The sequence below is a fragment of the Zootoca vivipara genome, chromosome 9, assembly GCF_965207765.1.
Source record: "Zootoca vivipara chromosome 9, rZooViv2.hap1.1, whole genome shotgun sequence".
Taxonomy (NCBI): Eukaryota; Metazoa; Chordata; class Lepidosauria; order Squamata; family Lacertidae; genus Zootoca; species Zootoca vivipara.
In genome coordinates, this window is record NC_142592.1 from 69,114,971 (window position 1) to 69,135,305 (window position 20,335).

The following is a 20,335-nucleotide window of genomic DNA, read 5'->3' on the forward strand; positions in this document are numbered from 1 at the left end:
TTCCAATTCTACAACCGTAAAATCAATAGCGTCACACAACTCGCTTCTGCTACACCAGGCATAGGCAAACTCGGCCCTCCAGATGTTTGGCGACTACAATTCCCATCATCCCTGACCACTGGTCCTGTTAGCTAGGGATGATGGGAGTTGTAGTCCCAAAACATCTGGAGGGCCAAGTTTGCCTATGCCTGCGCTACACACCTTCTGGGGAAACAAGGGGGCACTCAAATCCAACCCTCTAGGCGTCTGCTCAGAAGTGAGTCCAGTTGTGTCATTAAAACTACTGCATGCCTTTAAAGAAATTATTTATGCTTTTCAGGTTTATACATTTCATTAATTTTACAATCATTTTAACATTTCAGAACTTGACTTCCTTCCCTCTCTTTCTGCGGTTCCTTAAATTTATTTCTAATATCTTCTGCATATCCAAATTAACTTAATTCGCTCATTTATTTATCCACTTTAAATATATCCTCTTATAAAACTGCAGGTTATTGCAATAACCGTGCCAATGTATTGTGATGCATATTCCTGCCTGGTGGTGATTCTGTAAGTTGATATGATTGATTTTAGGTGATTCTGTAAGTTCATATTACTATACAATATTGATTTTAGCACAGTTCCTTCAATGGCTTTTAAATGGCAGGTGGTTTCAGAATCAAATCATCACCTCAATTGATTTATGCCTCTTCCACTTTATAGAACAGTTGGCCAGGAGCCACCTACTGGGTCATGTTGGGACACCGTCCTTTAGGGCAGTTCAGCTGGAATGTATACTGATTTTACCTGAACTGAGCCTTTAGAATAGAGCACAGCACTGTGGCAAAAGAATGGAGGACTGAGCAGTGATCAGTTTTTTTGCACCTGTGGGCACTGCTCTGTTGTTCTCAGATAATGCACTTGGGCACAGGGAATAAAGGACCAGGAACAAGGAAGTCACCAATGTGCCTGTCGGGTGCTAATTCTCAATCCATGTTCCTGGAACAGAGGCTTCACGCCAGGGCTTGTTCATTGCAGATAAATGCCACAGAACTTTAGGTCAATGCCACAACTTGGCATTGAAACAGAAGCATTATTTTATTTTATTTTATTTTATTTTCATTTCATTTCTCCAGAAAGAGCGGGGAGAGCATCGCTTCGCTTGCACTATTTATTTCATTTCATTTCATTTCTCCATTTCTGCTTGGCAGGGGGTTGGACTGGATGGCCCTTGTGGTCTCTTCCAACTCTATGATTCTATGATTCCAGAAAGAGCGGGGAGAGCATCGCTTCGCTTGCACTATTTATTTTATTTCATTTCATTTCTCCAGAAAGAGCGGGGAGAGCATCGCTTCGCTTGCAGTACAGTATTTCATTTCATGGCTAAGAGCAGGGCAAAGCCCCGCCTCTCTTGCAGGAGCTCCGCCCTCCCCTTGCCGCGCTCGCTAGGCCCGTGTCCCCTAGGGAACTACGACTCCCGTCATGCCGCGCGGCAGCAGCAGAAAGCCCGTCCGGAAAGGCCGCCCGGGCTGCAGCAGGCGTCCGGAAGCGCGGTTCCCGTGGCGCCCATGGCCGAGCAGGCGGCCCCTCCGCCTCCGCCGCCGGTCTACGTGCACAGCGCCGAGTACCTGGCGCGATGCGACGCCCTTTGCAAAGTCCCCGAGCGGGTGAGGGGCCGGGGGGCGGGGCCGGGGGAGGGAGGGGGGAGGCGCACTGGCCAAGGCGCTAGTCCTCAGTGGGATCGTCAGGGCAAGAGCCTTTGGACAGTGGGGTGGGCGGGCTCCCTTGAAAGGAGGTTGGAGGTTTTAAAACAGGTTTTTTTTGGGGGGGGGCTTCGTCAGGGATCCCTTTCCTGCAACAACAACAACAACAACAACAACAATAATAATAATAATTTATTATTTCTACTCCACCCATCTGGGTTTACCCAGCCAGTCTGGGCGGCTTTCAACAGAACATTAAAAACAAAATTCATAAGCAAATTCCTAACCGCTTATCAATTGATCAGTATTTTTATTTTTCCATTTTGTTGTTTTCTTTTTCTTTCTCCCCCTTTCCCGTTTTCCTTTTTCATGGTACTGTATTCTATTTGTTTACTTATACCACGTTTCTCTGAAAATAAGACACTGTCTTATATTTATTTTTCCTCAAAAAAACCCCCACTATGGCTTATTTTCAGGGGATGTCTTATTTTTTTCCTCCTCCTCCTGCCGCGACCGGCATTGCTGTTGAGGCTATTACTGTGTCTTATTTTCGGGGTATGGCTTATATTCCTTGAATGCTTAAAAATCCTGCTACGGCTTATTTTATGGCTATGTCTTATTTTTTCAGAAACAGGGTATCTATAGATAAAATGGATTTAAAACCATCTAAAAATATGTAAGAAGGCTGGCACACTACAAAGTGCCAGGTGGGATAAGGAAATGTGGTCATAAATTGATCTTAATCTAAATATTGGACCACTACGCAATAGCCTGATCTATTAAAAAACATGAGAATCCTCCATTGGGTGTGTAAGGAATAATACTTACTATACAATAACTTACTATACATTAGTTACAGGTAGGTAGCCGTGTTGGTCTGACGTAGTCGAAACAAAATAAAAAAATTCCTTGCAGCAGCAGAAGACGTGTGCATGCACACGAAAGCTCATACCAAAATAAAAACTATGTTGGTCTTTAAGGTGCTGCTGGAAGGAATTTTACTATACGTTGTTTTCATGTAATTGTTTTCATGTTTAATGTTTATTATACCTATAGAGTTCTCTTAGATTTTTAACTGACTTTATTTTGTGCAATGCCACATTTATTTCAGTCTAAGAATATCTCCTGTAAAACCAATTTATCTTTCTTTACGTTTTTCTGTGGAAAATAAAAAACAAAAACAAAAAAACAGAATTCCTGCATTGCAGGGGGTTGGACTAGATGACCCCTGGGGCGGATTCCCTCCCAACTCTACGGTTCTATGGCCTCCCCTTCCTCGGAGGGTTTTAAGCAGAAGTTTAGTGGCCGCCCGCAAGGGATGCTGTGCTTGAGATTCCTGCGTTGCAAGGGGTTGGGCTAGATGACCACTGGGAAACCCTTCCAACACTGCAGGTCTGTGATTCCATCAGGATGATGTGGTTTGGCTTATTTGCTCCCTCCCTCCCTTTCCCCACAGGCCAGCATGGTGCATTCCTTGATCGAATCCTACTCGCTGCTGGATCACATGAGGTAGGCACAAGTTTGCCATGGGGCAGATGGAGGTCTCTTGGGCAACGGGGGGGGGGGGGGTCCCTCTGCCAGGGGTTCCTGCAGCTTCCGCCTGTTCTGGATTTGATTTAAATCCAATCGATTTAAATCACTAATCAGTAAGACTTGATTTAAATTGTGTGTCATTCTTGCTGGTATCCCCTTAATATCGCCAACCAGGTGAAGGTTTCATTTTGGGAATAATCAATTTTCAGAGTAGTTTTTACAGTTAAGAATGACCGATTTGGTTATACTATTAGCAATACGTGGACAGATCATCATGGAATTAATGTGAGGTTTAATAAGCTAACTGTTTATATTTGGGCAACTTTTCTGCTGTACTTTATTGGAAGCAGAAAAACAATCATTTCCTTAATAACACTTTAAACAATTTATTTAACTGAAACAGTAACATTATAGGGTTAGGGTTAGGGTTTGTTAACTGATGTGGGTAAACAATTTTTTTAATTAACAAAAAACTTAGACTGAGTTTTAACCCACATGAAAAACTTAAAACAAATCCTTATTTCCTGATGAATAGCCTTTGGACTACAATGTAACTTAAATAGAAAACTATCTTTAGAAAGATATACTGACATTCTTCAATGGCATTTTATTCCAGATTGTTTCGTTTGATGCTTTAAGGCAGGCTGCAAACAGCTCGGATTTTTTCCTTAAAAATATAAAGCAGCATAGAAAGGAAACTGATGATAAAAATATTTTATTTAGGCCACATTTCTCAGAGCTCTTGAAGAATACTTGCTAAGCAGCTGAGATCTCTTTGACTGACAACAGGGGGACATTGCCCTGGGGGGGGGGGACTTTCCTGTAGTCCAGGAGATACAGAGGGGCAGCCTCAGAGGACTTCTCTTCTGCTCCTAATCCATCCCATAATAACAATAACAATAATAATAAAATAATTTGTTCCCCAGCCGGAGATGGGCTCAGGGCGGCTAACATCATGAAACTAAGACAGTATACAAAGAACATAAGAACATAAAAACAGGCAATCAATTAGTTAAAATACATCTTAAAATTAGTTCAGAGCAAATTAAAATCTGGACAGATTTTAGCAGCAACACCTTGCTCTGTTTGAGGATTATCCATCCTTCTTCTTGTCTTCTTTTCCCGCCTGGGAAAACTGCTCTTTGGCGCTCCATCGGAGCAAACAGCAGTTAGGTTTTGTTTTGTTTTTGCATTGCCGTTTATTCCAATTTAAAGCCAAAGAGCAGGTTTTCCTTGCAGAGGAGCAGGGCAAGGGGAACATGGAAAGTTTGGGCGAGCCCTTGGAGCGGTTGAGGGGCTGCCTTCCATATTCTGCGTCTGCCCCACCCACCAAGTTCTTCATTTCATTTCCATAGGGTTGTCAAGCCCAAAGTAGCTTCCATGGAGGAGATGGCCGGCTTCCACACTGATGCCTACCTGCAGCACCTGCAGAAAGTGAGCGAGGAAGGCGACGATGACCATCCAGAATCGGTGGGATTTGGACTAGGTGAGGAGGTGGCCGCTTGCGGTTTTTCCCCTGGAGAACTCCTCGCAAGGTGCCAGGGAACATCTGCCTCCAGGCTTGGGGTGCTGAGATCTGTCTCACAGCCAGGGCTGGATTTAGGTTTGATGAGGCCCTAAGCCAGGCATCCCCAACCTGCGGCCCTCCAGATGTTTTGGCCTACAACTCCCATGATCCCTAGCTAACAGGACCAGTGGTCATGGATGATGGGAATTGTAGTCCAAAATATCTGGAGGGCTGAAGGTTGGGGGTGCCTGCCCTAAGCCAGTGTTTCCCAACTTTGTGCCTCCAGCTGTTTTGGGACTACAACTCCCATCATCCCTAGCTAGCAAGACCAGTGGTCAGGAATGATGGGAATTGTAGTCCGAATACAGCTGGAGGCACAAGGTTGGGAAACACTGCCCTAAGCTACTGAAGGTCATGGGGCCCTTGATATGTCCATCTGTCCTTTGTCAACAACAAATGGTCGCCGTTTTTTTGTTTTGAATATATGCTATATGCTAATTGATGGACCTCATAGGTATCTAAAGCCATTTGCACATCACAAAATAGGTATTTTATCAAAGTAATTGTCGGACTGAAATACAGTTAAGAAGTACAGTTGTACCTCTGCTTACATATCCCTCTGGATACGTAAACTTCGGGTTGTGAACGCAGCAAACCCGGAAGTATAAACTTCCAGGTTTCGTCACGCGCACATGCGCAGAAGCGCTCAATTGCGCCATGCGCATGCGCAGAAGAGCACCTCCAGTTACAAAGTTTTCGGGATACGGCCAAGTCTCCTGAACGGATCCCGTTCGTAACCGGAGGTACCGCTGTACAGTCGTACCTCGGTTTATGAACCGCTCGGGTTGCGAACAGTTCGGGTTACAAACTCCGCAACTCCGGAAGTGTTTTCGGCGCGCGCATGCGCAGAAGCGGCACACTTTGCTCATTCCGCGCATGCGCAGAAGCGGCGCGCTTTGCGCATGCGCAGAAATGGCGCTCGGTTTGCGACCTTTTCGGGTTACGAACTGCGACCCGGAACGGATCGTGTTCGTAACCCAAGGTACTACTGTATATAAATAGTGAAATACAATTAAGAAGAAGTATATTTGGGCGGGGGGGCAAGAGAGTGGGGCCCTAAGCTATAGCTGGTTTAGCTTATACATAAATCTGGCACTGCTCACAGACACACGGGACAAAACTGATGTAATAAAGGAATGCAGAATATTTGTTACTTATGAAAAGTTGAAGCCGCAAGGAGATAGAGGGGGGAAGTCAAGAAATACAGAAGGGATTCAAACAAGATTTCTGTAGCAGAAAGAAAGTGTCTGTAAAGAAAGTAAGAAAAGAGGGAGCATAAATGCAATTTCTTTCTGGGAACTTGGAGTACAGAAAAATCCAATTACTGTTTGAATCCTCTGAATAACTTTGTGTACATGATCAATTTATTTATTTTTTTATAGATTTTCTTGTCTTTTTTCCTTTTTATAATTTTGTATTTTTTGTAGTTTTCTTTTTATTCTTCAAAGATGTGGGTGTGATGCTCAATATTGCTTTCTTTGTAAAAATAATAATAATATGCAATAAAGATTTAAAAATAAAGATAAAGGATAAAAATATACACCTAAGCTCTCTACTTCTTCTATCACGCTCACCCCTTTCCCCCTGTTCCCTCCGCTCGTGATCCCTCCAGGTTACGACTGCCCGACCTCCGAAGGGATCTTTGACTATGCGGCCGCAGTAGGAGGAGCCACCATCACGGCCGCCCAGTGCTTGGTGAACGGTGACTGCCTTGTTGCCATCAACTGGCCCGGAGGCTGGCATCACGCAAAGAAGTAAGGAAGTTCTGTCTTGACTTGTTGCTTCTCCCAGACCCTGCATTCTTAGGCCTGTTCCACCTTGGCATCCGCCAGGCCTGCGGGGAGAGGAATCATAGAATCCCAGCACCCCCCAGGGGTCATAGAATCATAGAGTTGGAAGAGACCACAAGGGCCATCCATTCCAACCCCCTGCCAAGCAGGAAACACCATCAAAGCATTCTTGACATATGCCTGTCAAGCCTCTGCTTAAAGACCTCCAAAGAAGGAGACTCCACCACACTCCTTGGCAGCAAATTCCACTGCCGAACAGCTCTTACTGTCAGGAAGTTCTTCCTAATGTTTAGCTGGAATCTTCTTTCTTGTAGCTTGAATCCATTGCTCCGTGTCCGCTTCTCTGGGTCATCTAGTCCTAACTCCCTGCAAAGCAGGAATCTCGACTGAAGCATCCATGGCAGATGGGCATCCAACCTCTATATTTGACATAGATTTAGAACCTACTCACCATTGATTTTAAATTTGATTGTCCTGCACTTGTCTGTTTTGTTTGTTTGTTGTCTGTTCATTTTACTTTTACGCACCTTAAACTCGATGTAAAAACTTTAGATTTTTCAAATGTATACATTTCATTAGTTTTACAATCCATGTAACATTTCAAAATTGGACTTCCTTCCCCCTCCTTCTACCGCTCCTTAAATTTATTTTTTAATATCTTCTGCATATCCAGATTCATTTAACTTGCTCATTTCATTATCAACTATAAATAGATACTCTTATAAAACTGCAGGTTACTGCAATAATCCTGCTAATGTAAAAACCTAATAATAATTTTTTAAACTCCACCAGCATCTGAGGGAGTCTATTCTGCTGTCGAACGGCTCCTGCTGTTGGAAAGTTCTTCCTGATGTTGAGTCGGAATCTCCTTTCTTGTAACCTGAAGCCGTTGGTTTGGGTCCTACCCTCCAGAGCAGGAGAAAAGCAAGCTTGATCAATTTCCCCCTGGGATAGCCCTTTAGATACCTAAAGATGCCTATCATATTTCCTCTCGGCTAGCTAAGCAGCTCAGGGTGATGACCAAGGAGGAGGGCAAGCAGTGACTGAGGTCATTTCTGCAGCTGGGAATATTCCTCTTGCCTACCAGAGGGGGGAGACCTGCCATCAAAAATGTTCTGTCTTCTGGTTTGTCACTATCTATATTTATAATTTTTATTAGTTTTCCATTTAGCGATATATAATCACATCATTATGATCCACTTTAGCTCCCTGGCTCTCTAGATCCTATCGACTTCCAAAATTAACTTTTATAGCATAGCATTTTATGCATTTTCCAATTCTAATGACACTCATTACAAAATACCTCCAAATTTAAATAAATATAAAAAGGGAGAAAATTTCTCATTAAAGTACAAGTCTTCAGACAACCCTGCTAGTGATGTTAATTGGCTACAATGATCTTTCAAATATCTTATAAATTTACTCCAGTCCTTCTGGAATACTTGGTTGTGCCGGTTTCGGATTTTCCCCGTCAGCTTCTCCAGTTCCGCAAAGTCCACCATCTTCGTCTGCCTCTCTTCTTTCGTTGGTACTTCTTGATGTTTCCATCTTGGGGCTAAAAAGAATTCTTGCCGCAGTTGTCACATCCATAAACAGTCTTTTATCTTCCCTTGGTATCTCTTCCCCCACTATACCCAGTAAAAAGGCTTCTGGTTTTTTAACAAAAGTATTTTTAAACGTTTTCTTTAGCTCATTATATACCATTTCCTCGAAAGCCTTTCCCTCTTTACAAGTCCACCACATGTGGTAGAAGATAGCTTCCCTCTCTTTACATTTCCAGCACTCGTTAGTTCTTGTCTTGAAGATTTTAGCCAATTTAGCTGGTGTTAAATACCATCTGTACATCATTTTTGTAACATCTTCTTTAAGTGCGCTGCCTGCAGTAAAATTGATACCTTCCTTCCACAACCTTTCCCAGGATTCTAGCTGAATATTATATCCAAAATCTTTAGCCCATTGTAACCTCATCACCCCTTTAACCTCCTCATTGTTAGCATGCCACTCCAGTAATCATTTATACATTTCCGATAATATTTTCCTACTATCATCCAATAATTCTATCTCAATCCTAGATCTCACTCGATTCAGGTAGGTAGCCGTGTTGGTCTGACGCAGTAAAAAAAAAATTAAAAATTGTCCCATAGCACCTTAGAGACCACCTTACATATACCCAGAACAAATTGAGTTGGTCTCTTAAGGTGCTACAGGACAATTTTTTAAAAAAATTATTTCAACTAGATCTTACTGTTTCAAAACGAGATTCCTCATTTTCTTATTTGGGGTTTGGGTTTTTTATTTCATTCACCGCCCCCCAAGATCTTTTATTCCAAAAGTACTGAAGGCAGCCCTGTTTAGGGAGGCTTTTAATGTTTAATAGATTATTTTATTTCATTTTTCTGTTGGAAGCCGCACAGAGTGGCTGGGGAAACCCAGCCAGATGGGCGACATATAAATAATAAATTATTATTATTATTATTATTATTATTATTATTATTATTATTATTATTATTATTTTACCGTGCTGCCTGCCTTCCACAACCTTTCCCGGGATTCTAACTGGATATTATATCTGAAATCTCATATCACTATAAGATTAATGTCACTATAACTTCTTCCTCTCCGTATGCCTAATTTTCCTCTACAAAATCTGCCCGCTCACAGTGGAGAGCGCCATGTTCTTGGCTTCGTTTGGCAGCTTCTGAACCTTCACATTTCACCAGTCATGTTTATTTGCAGGGACGAAGCTTCCGGCTTCTGCTACCTGAACGACGCCGTCCTGGGCATCTTGCGGCTCCGGCAGAAATTTGGCCGCGTTCTCTATGTGGACTTAGATCTCCATCACGGGGATGGTAAGGATCCTGCCAGCACATGGGTGATGTGACTTGACTTGTTCCTGCTGCTTTGGTTTTTGTGTGTGTTTTTTTAAATAATTTTTTTTATTAAATTTCCATTTTAACAATCCAATAAAAACCACAATAAAACATTCCAAATTATAATACCATCAAAAATAAGCCAAATATTCAATGCCAAATTATATATCTTTTGGGTGACTTCCCATGCTCTGAAGTTCGTGGAGTGATGATCTAATATCATACTCCATTTCTTAGTTAGTGCAAATAGTCCAAATAAAACATTTCCGATGTTGATCCTTCTTTTATTTTTAACAGTCACTGAATTAATTTAGCAAGCGAGTTTTTAGTTCTGCGTGAAATATTTTTACTTTTCTTCTTCTTCTTTATTTTCCTATTGTAATCCAAAGACCTCAGGGACGCAACTTTTGGTTTCTGCACACAAGGGCAAATCTCAGTGTGTCACATCCAAGACAGAGAACTAGCTTTCTGCCATTAGCCCCGGGCAGATATCCAAAATTCCCTTCTGTGATCTTGTTCCAGCTGCTGACCAGCTGATGCCCCAGCGCAAACACCATAACTCCCATCAAGAATTCTTTTTATCATAGCATTGAGGGCCGTTGCCAGAATAATAATCAAAATTTCACACAATCAATTTTGTAGTTAACCATAACGAGATACTCTTTCAATCCTGCTTGCATATCTATATATATAAAGTCCATGTTGTCCCTGCGTCCAGTTGTCCCGTGTGTCCCTGGGGTACTGCGCATGTGCCCCAGGGATACAGGGATTGGACAGCAGAGACTGCGCGCGCGCACTCTCTCCCCACTCTGCCTCCTCCAACCGCCGCTCCCGCCGGACACCGCCTCACTGCAGGGCACGTCAGGGAAGCGAGGGTGGAGGCCGGCGAAGGCCTCCTCACAACCCTCCCTGGCCGTGAGGAGCGGTGGTTGGAGGAGGCGGGGGGGAGAGTGCGCGCGTCCTTGCTGTCGGCGGCTGGGGGAGAGGAAGGAAGGAGGAGAAAGCAGCGCTTTCTCCTCCTCCATTCCTGTCCCCCTGCCGCCGACAGCAAGGACGGGTCCCAGGGTTCGGAGAAGCGCTGCGCAAGCGCTTCTCCGAACCCTGGGATGTCTGCTTCCTGCCGGCGGCTGCGGGAGAGGAACGGAGGAGGAGAAAGCAGCGCTTTCTCCTCCTCCGTTCCTGTCCCCCTGCCGTCGACAGCAAGGACAGGTCCCAGGGTTCGGAGAAGCGCTGCGCAAGCGCTTCTCCGAACCCCAGGATTCTAGCGCCCGTTATTGAACGGGCTGAAAACCACTAGTCAGTCAATAAAACAGCAAATGGAAAATGTATCAAAAGAAAATAATGGAGGCTCACCTCCGCCGTCATACAGATCCAATTACGACAAAAATTCCTTCTCCAGATCAAAACCTTGGCACTCAGTGGCTGATTCCAATTAGCCAGGTCCTCGTTTGACGCTAACCACCAGGGTGGATTTGATTTAAATCAAATCAATTTAAATCACTAGTCACTAAGACTTGATTTAAATCACTAGTCACTAAGATTTGTTTTAAATCTTTTTTTCTTTTCTTTTTTACAGAAAGACTAATTCTTGCTGGTATAACCTTCATATTGACAACCAGAGGAAGTTTCCATTTTTGGAATAATAAATTTTCAGAGTAGTTTTTACAGTTATATCAAAAATTACTGATTTGGTTATACTACTAGAAATACATAGAGAGATAATTATGAAATTACTGTGAGGTTTAATTTTATATTTAGACAACTTTTCTGCTTTACTTTGCTGGAAGGAGGAAAATAATCAGTTCCTTAATAACAATTTATTTAACTAAAACAATAACATTATAGCATATGTATCCATGTTTGTTAACTGATGTGGTCAAACAAAAAACAAAACAAAAACAACAATAATAAACTTAGACTGAGTTTTAGCACACATGAAAAACAGGAAACAAATCCTTATTTCCTGATGAATAGCCTTTGGACTAGAATGTAACTTCAATAGAAAAATAGAAAGATCTTTAGCAACTGTCATAAAAGCTATGAGATTGTGTTGTCTTTCAGCTTCCTTCCCTGATAAGCCCCCTTCTGTTCTGCTATAGTAGGGGTCGGCAAGGTTTACCTCTCCTGGGCCGGTTCACTCCAGCGGAGATCCCTCCGTGGGCTGGATCACATGTGCTCTGCCGCGATTTCCAGCGTCTGTGTCTGCGCAGACATGATTTCCGGCGTCTGCCTCTGTGCAGACGCGATTTCTGGCGTCTGAGCATGCGCAGACACGATTTCTGCCACCGCGGAAGCGAGGCACCACGCTGTGCCGGTTTAGTGCCACACACGGGGACTCACTGAGTGGGTGGCTCGGTTTGGGGGCGGCTCGTGGGCTGGTTAAACAACCCCCATGGGCCTTAGGTTGCCGGCCCCTGTGCTATAGGGTCTCTGGACTCCAGGACTAGACTCTGTAGCTGATGTGAGTGGCTGGTGGGCAAGGAGCCTGTCGCAATTATTTCACTTCTCTCTCTCTTCCTTTCCACCCAGGTGTAGAAGATGCCTTCATCTTCACCTCCAAAGTGATGACGGTGTCTCTGCATAAGTTCTCTCCAGGGTTTTTCCCAGGCAAGTGATTATTATGTATTTATTTTACTGTGCTTGAGTGTTGCTTCCCTTCAGCTCCCCATTGGCTCCCAGTACGTTTCCAGGCACAATTCCACCCCCATCGTTCTGCCCGGACACTGAGGTCCGGCTCTGAGGGCCTCCTGGTGGTTCCCTCCCTGCTACAAGTGAAGTTACAGGGAACCAGGCAGAGGGCCTTCTCGGTGGTGGCGCCTGCCCTGTGGAACACCCTCCCATCAGATGTCAAGGAAATAAACAACTACCTGACTTTTAGAAGGCATCTGAAAGCAGCCCTGTTTAGGGAAGCTTTTAATGTTTGATGATTTATTGTACTTTAACATTCTGTTAGAAGCTGCCCAGCGTGGCTGGGGAAACCCAGCCAGATGGGCAGGGTATAAATTATCATTATTATTATTATTATTATTATTATTATTATTATTATTATTATCCCTTGCAATTTCTCCTTCCGCCTCTACCAAACCAGATTCCATTCTCCGTCAGCTCTCTCAGCCCTTCAGCTCCATGCAACAGAAATGATGGACAGGGACACACACGCCCTCGGAGCAGCCCAGGTGCCCTCTAGGCGTTCCACACTACAGTTCCCATAAGCCCCAGCATCCTATGGCCATGCTGATGGGTGCTGGAGTGCACTCGATTGGGGAAGGACTGCTCTAGGGGTTTGGCGATACTTTGGTTCCTATGTAAACTGCATTAAGTTTCAGGATCGGTTCCTTGATCCCAGGGTTTCTCTTGGATCTCTGTGTGTGTTTAAAGAATATATTTAAAAATGAATAAACCGCACGAGATCATTTCTCCTTTTCCTCTTTTATTAAATTTATTATTAACATTTCTATTACATATTTCACATTTATACAATAACCATCCAAACAATTTCCTCCTTTTCTTTTCTTTCTTTTGGTGGCATTGGTTTTTATACACTTTGTATGTTCATATTTTATCACATGGGACGCGAGTGGCGCTGCGGTCTAAACCCCTGAGCCTCTTGGGCTTGCCGATCGGAAGGTCAGCATTTCGAATCCCCGCGACGGGGTGAGCTCCCGTTGCTCTGTCCCAGCTCCTGCCAACCTAGCAGTTCGAAAGCACACCAGTGCAAGTAGATAAATAGGTACCACTGTGGTGGGCAAGGTAAATGGTGCTTCTGTGCGCTCTGGCACTCATCACTATTGCACCAATAGTGGTTTAGTCCTGCTGGCCCCATGACCCGGAAAGCTATCTGTGGGCAAACGCCGGCTTCCTCGGCCTGAAAGCGAGATGAGCGCCGCAACCCCATAGTCGCCTTTGACTGGACGTAACCGTCCACGGGTCCTTTACCTTTTTACCTTATTAGTTTTTATACATGTTGTATACAGTCATACCTCGGAAGTCGAACGCCTTCCAAGTTGAACATTTTGGCTCCCGAATGCCACAAACCCAGAATTGAGTGTTCCGGTTTGCAAACATTCTTCTGGAACCCGAACGTCTGACGCGGGTTCTGTGGCTTCCGATTGGCTGCAGGAGCTTCCTGCAGCCAATTGGAAGCTGCGCCTTGGTCTCCTAAAGTTTTGGAAGTCGAATGGTCCTCCGCAACAGATTCCGTTCGACTTCTGGGGTACCGCTCTATTTATATTTTGTGTTCACAAAGTGTATCACATGAGTACCCCCTGTTTATTTCCCCAGTTCTCTGTCCATGTTATTCTCTGAATCCCAAGAGACATAAGAACCTGAGAAGAGGCTGCTGGATCAGGCCAGAGAGGCCAGCATCCTGCTATCATAATGGCCAACAGGAGGCCCCTCGATGGGCAGCCCACAGGCAGAAAGCATCCTTCAAGGTCCTGCTTCTCTTCCTGTGGTCTCCTCCTGTGGTCTCTTCCAAGTCTATGATTCCTGGTCCCAAGTCAGTAAAAAAAAACCTCTCTTCTGCCTCTTGCTCAGGAACAGGAGATGTGACGGACGTGGGCCTGGGGAAGGGGCGTTACTACAGCGTCAACGTCCCCATTCAAGACGGCATCCAAAACGACAGATACTTCCAGATCTGCGAGAGGTAAGAACCCACCACCCGGTGGCCCTTTGGGAGCAAAGGTTTCCGGTGGTTCTCCTGCAGTTCCTCCTTTGGCGCTCCTGCTCCCTCTGCCCCTCCTGGCATAACCCGCACTCAGGGCTCGCTCTGTCTCCCATCAGATTGTTCTAGGCGAGCTGCTGGAATTGGCCCTGCGGCTTTTGAAACACTTCCGGGCTCCATGAGGAAGCAGGGCCGCCTTTAGCATATGCAGATGCAGCCCAGTCACCAGACCTCTGGGCAAGGCCATCACACACTCCACATGGCCAAGAAGATTGGGCTGGGGCTCTCCTGCCAGTGGCTCCCTACCTGGCTGCTGTGGTTTAAACCCCTGGGCCTCTTGGGCTTGCCAATCGGAAGGTCAGCGGTTCGAATCCCCGCGATGGGGTGAGCTCCCATTGCTCTGTCCCAGCTCCTGCCAGCCTAGCAGTTCTAAAGCACGCCAGTGCAAGTAGATAAATAGGTACCGCTGCGGCGGGAAGGTAAGCAGCATTTCCGTGCGCTCTGGTTTCCGTCACGGTTGTGCCAGAAGCGGTTGAGTCCTGCTGGAAAATTGTCTGTGGACAAACGCCAGCTCCCTCGGCCCAAAAGCGAGGTGAGCGCCACAACCCCAGAGTCGCCTTGGACTGGACGTAACCTCTGCTGCCAGTGGCTCCCTGCCTGCCTGCTCTCCGGGTAACGGGGCTTCGTTCTTCTCCCTGCAGTGTTCTGAAGGAGGTCTACGCAGCGTTCAGCCCTGAGGCCGTCGTCCTGCAGTTGGGGGCGGACACCATTGCTGGTGACCCCATGTGCTCCTTCAACTTGACCCCCGAAGGGGTCGGACGGTGCCTGAAGTACGTGTTGCAGTGGCAGCGCCCGACCCTCGTCCTGGGAGGAGGTGAGTGAAGGCGGCCGGGAGGGCAGAGGGGCATCGGGTTTGGGGCTTGGCCACCGTTCAACTGGGCTTCCAAGCCCACCTTGGAGTCCCCAGAGTGGCAGGGAGTTCCCAGGGCAACTTCTCAAGGACCAGTTCCTTCTGAAGCAAGTCCTGGGGTGCTTTTGTTCATTCCATTTCTCTCCCATTTCCATCTTCTCTTCTATATGTCTCACAGTTTTTTACAACCCACATGAAAACATCAAATAAAGCAGTCCGGAATAAAACATGGCAGAAGGAAGTCTAATAATAATAATAATAATAATAATAATAATATATTTATACCCCACCCACACTGGGCAGCTCCCAACAGAATATTCACATTAAAACATCTAACGTTAAAAACTTCCCTAAACAGGGAACATAAAGTATACATTCAAAGAAACTTAATTAACAAGGAACTAGAACGTTAGAGGTTTCAAAAGGAAATGTGACAGAGGTGGTCGACTATAAAACACACATTCAACACGGCAAAGTTGACAAAAAAACCAACACCTTAAACATTTCAAAAGAGAACATTACTAAAGGGAATCAAAAATAAAATGTGCATTTAACAAAGCATGAATAATCGTAAGCATAGAACATTGGGTAAGCATATTCTGTCGGGAACCGCCCAGAGTGGCTAGGGAAACCCAGCCAGATGGGCGGGCTATACATAATAAATTATTATTGTTGTTATTATTATTATTATTATTATTATTATTATTATTATTATTTATTGTTATTATTATTAACATATCTGCTGCTGCTGTTGCTGCCAATCTTGCCCACGGTGGTTCACGGCAGGCGGCAGCTGTGGGAGCTCAGGCTTCCTGACCTGAGAAGTGAACTAATAATAAAGACAAGATCAGAGATGACAGAAGTTAGGCTAGTCAGGGGCGCAGCTGGGCCACCAGCCGAGGCTGATGGAAGGCCCTCTGTGACACTGAGGCTACCTGAGCCTCAAGCTACAGGTAGGTAGCCGTGTTGGTCTGAGTCGAAGCAAAATAAAAAAAATCCTTCAGTAGCACCTTAAAGACCAACTACGGTAAGTTTTTATTTTGGTATGAGCTTTCGTGTGCATGCACACTTCTTCAGATACACTTGAAACAGAAGTCAGACCCTTATGTATATACAGAGGGTGGTGGGGGTGGGTGGGAATGGGTGATGGGCTGATGGGAGTGGTAAACCTGTAGATGGCTGTTAACGACTGCTGATGACTGCAGTTGGTCCTGCGGGGGGAAAACAAGGGCTGAGGCACTTATTCATCCCAGGTGGCTCCATGGTTTTAAGCTTGGTAATGAGTTCCAATTCAGCAACTTCTCTTTCCAGTCTGTTCCTGAAATTTCTCTGTAATAAAACAGCTGCTTTGAGATCTTGTATAGAATGTCCTGGGAGATTGAAGTGTTCTCCTACTGGTTTCTCTGTCTTGTAATTTCTGGTGTCAGCTTTATGTCCATTTATCCTTTGGCATAGGGTTTGGCCTGTTTGTCCAATATAGAGAGCTGAAGGGGACTGTTGGCAACAGTGGACAAACCTGGGATGAATAAAGACATTGGATTCTTATCTTATTATGCATGATCAAGCTTTCTTTAGCACCTCAGGCCTTGCTTTTCCCCCGCAGGACCAATTGCAGTCATCAGCAGTTGTTAACAGCCATCTACAGGTTTACCACTCCCATCAGCCCATCACCCATTCCCACCCCCACCCTCTGTATATACATAAGGGTCTGACTTCTGTTTCAAGTGTATCTGAAGAAGTGTGCATGCACACGAAAGCTCATACCAAAATAAAAACTTAGTTGGTCTTTAAGGTGCTACTGAAGGAATTTTTTTTATTGAGTCTCAAGCAACAGCAAAGGATCCAGGACTCGCCCCCCCCCCCTCCCCAAGCTTCGCACTTGCTCCTTCAGAGGAAGTATAACCCCATCAAGAGCAGGCGACCTCCCAGCCATCCAGTTTAGCCTATGTCTAATCTGGATTGAGCTTCAGTTTCTTGGCTGTCATCCAGTCCATTATTGAGGCAAGACAGCCGCTCAGCTCACCTGCCGCCTCACCTGGAGAAGCGGAGCTGCTCACCACGGGCTCCTTCCCTCCACGCCCCTCACGCCTCCTCTTTCTTCCCTTTCCGGACTTCCTGCTCCTTCGCTCCTGGAGGCAGGAGGCTACCATCTCGCCAACACGGCTCGCTGCTGGGCGTATTTGACGGCGGTCATCTTGGGGAAGACGTTGCCCTCCGAGATCCCGGATCACAAGGTGAGGCCTCAGCTACGTAGAAGAACCGAGCCATTCCTCTTGGGCAGAAACCCCTGCCAGCCTTTTGCTGAGAGTCCTCCTAGTCACATTAATAATACTATAATAGTATTCTTTATACCCCTGTTGCCCCTGCCACTCTGGATGGCATCCAACAGAAGAGATATAAAAATAGTGAACTGTCAGACATTGAAAACTTCCCAATAAAGGGCAGCTTTCAGATGCCCTCTGAATGTAACACAGCTGCTTGTTTCCTTGGCATCTGATGGGAGGGCATTCCAGAGGGCAGGTGCCACTACCGAGAAGGCCCTCTACCTGTTTCACTGTGACTTCGCTTCTCGCATTAGGAGAACTGCCAGAAGGCTCTTGGAAGTGGACCTCAGTAACAATACAGTGGTCCCTTGGTTCTCAAAAGTAATCCGTTCCGGAAGTCCTTCCCAAAACCAAAGCGTTCCAAAACCAAGGTGCGCTTTCCCATAGAAAGTAATGCAAAATGAATTAATCCGTTCCAGACTTTTAAAAACAACCCCTGAAACAGCAGTTTAACATGGATTTTACTATCTAATGAGACCATCAATCCATAAAATGAAAGCAGTAATCAATGTACCGTACTATAAAATAAATAAGACACTATTGTACGTGATAATTTAATATAAAAAAAATACTTACCTGCACTGATGATAGTCATTGTTTGGATGGGGGACTTTTATCTATTTCCACAGTCACACAATCAGTCAATCAATAACTGAACTGAGTTCCACACAGTCACAAAAACAAATTAACCGAAAACGCCTCAAAAACAAAACCACAAATAAATAGCAAAAACAAAAGCGCCAAACTTAATCAGTTCCAGAAGTCCATTCGACTTCCGAAATGTTCAAAAGCCAAGGCGCAGCTTCTGATTGGTGCAGGTGCCCTGGAAACAATAGCCGACAGCCGAATCGGATGTCCAGCTTCCGAAAGACGTTTGCAAACCGGGACACTTCTGGGTTTTCGGCGTTTGAGAACCAAAGCGTTTGAGAAGCAAGGTACCACTGTTAAGTCGCACTGCCTTGTTGCATTGCCATCCCCTCCGAGGGGCTTCAGAAGCCAGCCCAAATCAGATGGCATGTGTTGAGAGTAGGGTCCCTTGCTTGCTTGCACAAAACTCTCTTACGGGATACGTGCATTAGCTACTCAGAAACGGAAATGCAGTAGCCCAAGCTTCCTGCCCCTTTTAATAAATTGGTTTTCATCAACGTATAAGCAAACAAGTTCCCCTCTTTCCCACCCTCCTCCCCCTGGAACAGAAGATCAGTGTATAAGAGTTTGCCATATGTAAGGTCGGTGGGTGGTTAGGGCAAGAGGGCAGGTTTCTATTCCCAGGGAGAGGAAACAGCCCTTTGCTTGTGAAGTCAAGAGACTCGCGTGCAACATGGCCAAGGCGGGATGGGTTACCTCCCTCTGTGTGTCTTGCCTCGCTTAGATCTGCCAGGAGTGGCTCCCGTTTCCTTCCTTTCACCCTTTCCTTCCTCCTCTGGCAGTACTTCACGGAATACGGCCCTGATTACGTCTTGGAAGTTACACCAAGCTGCAGGCTGGACCGCAACGAGCCCCAGAGAATCCAAGAAATCCTCGGCTGCATTAAAAGTGAGTCCTGCCCTCCTCACCTGGGGGAAGGAGGCCGCAGAGATGAGCCTGGTCCCAGGGAAGGGGCGTCGTTCGGTGGCAGAGCATCTGCTTTGGGCGCAGAAGGGAGCAAGCCCCAGTGTCTCCAGGTGGGACTGTCGAGGTGGGAGGGGCCCCAGGGGTCATCTAGTCCAACCCCCTGCAGTGCAGGGATCTCAGCTAAAGAATTGCTCCAGCCACGCCTTTAAAAAAACCTCCCATGAAGGAGAGCCCATCTTTCTTCCCCAGGTAAAAGGGAGGGCTTTGTGAATGTTGTTCAGGCGGCCTCATTGGCCCGGAGTGCCTTCCATCAGCTTTGGCTGGTGGCCCAGCTACACCCCTATCTGGACAGGAATAGCCTAACTACTATTGTCTATGCTCTGGCAACCTCAAGGTTAGAGTACTGCAATGCATTATACATAGGGCTGCCTCTGAAGACGGTTCAGAAACTCCAGCTGGTGCAGAATTCAGCGGCTTACCTGACGGTTTGAGCATATTACACCGATCTAGTTTCTGAGCCCATTTCAAAGTGCTGGTTTTGACCCATAAAGCCTTAAACGGCTCAGGACCGCAATATCTCAAGGACCGCCTCTTTCCATATGAACCTACCTAGACCCTGAGAACATCTTCTGAGGCCCTTCTTCATGTGCCTCCTCCTCGAGAGGTCCGGAGGGTGGCAACATGGGAACAGGGCCTTTTCTGCAGTGGCTCCCTGTCTGTGGTATGCACTCCCCAGGGAAGTTCACCTGGTGCCTTCATTATACACCTTTAGCCACCAGGCAAAAACGTTCCTTTTTAACCAGGCTTCTGGTTGATCTTATTGACACCCAACACCTTTTTAGAATATGGCATTTGGGGGGGGGGATTGCTTTTGGTTTGATTTTATATCTTGTGGTCTTGTTGTGAACCGCCCTGAGACCTCCGGGTATAGGACGGTGTAGAAGCTGAATAAATAATAATAATAATAATGCTTGCAGGCAACATGAAGAATGTGGTGTAGCGGAAGAGGACGGATCCTGCCTTCGCTCCTGCCAAAGGCCTCCTGGGAGAGCAAATTTGCCGGTCGCCGCTGCCAGATTCTTGGAGAAAGCCTCTGGGGGTCTCTGGCAGGCCCCCTGGCCACCAACCCATCACGGCTCCATCTCATTGCCCACTTTTATAAAGCGGCTGGTTCTTGGGAGGAGTTTGTTGGGGTTGGAGCTGCTTCTTTTTTTTTTCACAAGGAGGGGTCATTTGGTACCCTGGCCTGGTTCTGCTGTTAGAAAAGCGTTATCTCCCCCAGGCAGAGCCCCGTCTGCTAACTAAAATGTCCTGCGCAGCCGAGGTGGGTTGTGTCTTGTTGTTGGTTGTCTGCTCTGAAAATAAAAGTGTTTGATATATTTCCTTTTCGTCTTTCCTTGGTTCTCTGTCGTTTCCCCAGTTGGTGGCTGGTCTCGTCCCAG

The 20,335-nt window shown here is 45.8% G+C and overlaps 2 protein-coding genes across 4 annotated transcripts in view; one reads left to right on the plus strand and one right to left on the minus strand.

Moving 5' to 3' along the window:
- The window catches only part of LOC118091222 (ciliary microtubule associated protein 1A), a 66,423-nt gene that overhangs the window by 19,341 nt on the left and 26,747 nt on the right, over nucleotides 1–20,335 (minus strand). The gene's annotated exons all lie outside the window — the stretch shown is intronic.
- Nucleotides 1,516–20,272, plus strand: HDAC8 (histone deacetylase 8). 3 transcript variants are annotated; one of them, XR_004693380.3, is made up of 11 exons: nucleotides 1,516–1,646; nucleotides 3,139–3,191; nucleotides 4,571–4,701; nucleotides 6,395–6,536; nucleotides 9,309–9,421; nucleotides 11,972–12,049; nucleotides 13,979–14,087; nucleotides 14,807–14,979; nucleotides 17,151–17,249; nucleotides 18,770–18,875; nucleotides 19,871–20,272. XR_004693380.3 is itself a non-coding variant. In XM_035128397.3 (11 exons), the coding sequence occupies exons 1-11, from the start codon at nucleotides 1,548–1,550 to the stop codon at nucleotides 19,891–19,893; spliced, it is 1,122 nt and encodes a 373-aa protein (XP_034984288.2). In that variant the 5' UTR covers nucleotides 1,516–1,547; the 3' UTR covers nucleotides 19,894–20,272. The 3 variants fall into 3 exon arrangements, 2 of the variants coding, with proteins under 2 accessions (XP_034984288.2, XP_088532671.1); XM_035128397.3 differs by having other exon boundaries at nucleotides 17,155–17,249; XM_088676545.1 differs by lacking the exons at nucleotides 9,309–9,421; nucleotides 11,972–12,049; nucleotides 13,979–14,087; ... (2 more) ...; nucleotides 18,770–18,875; nucleotides 19,871–20,272 and having other exon boundaries at nucleotides 6,395–6,540.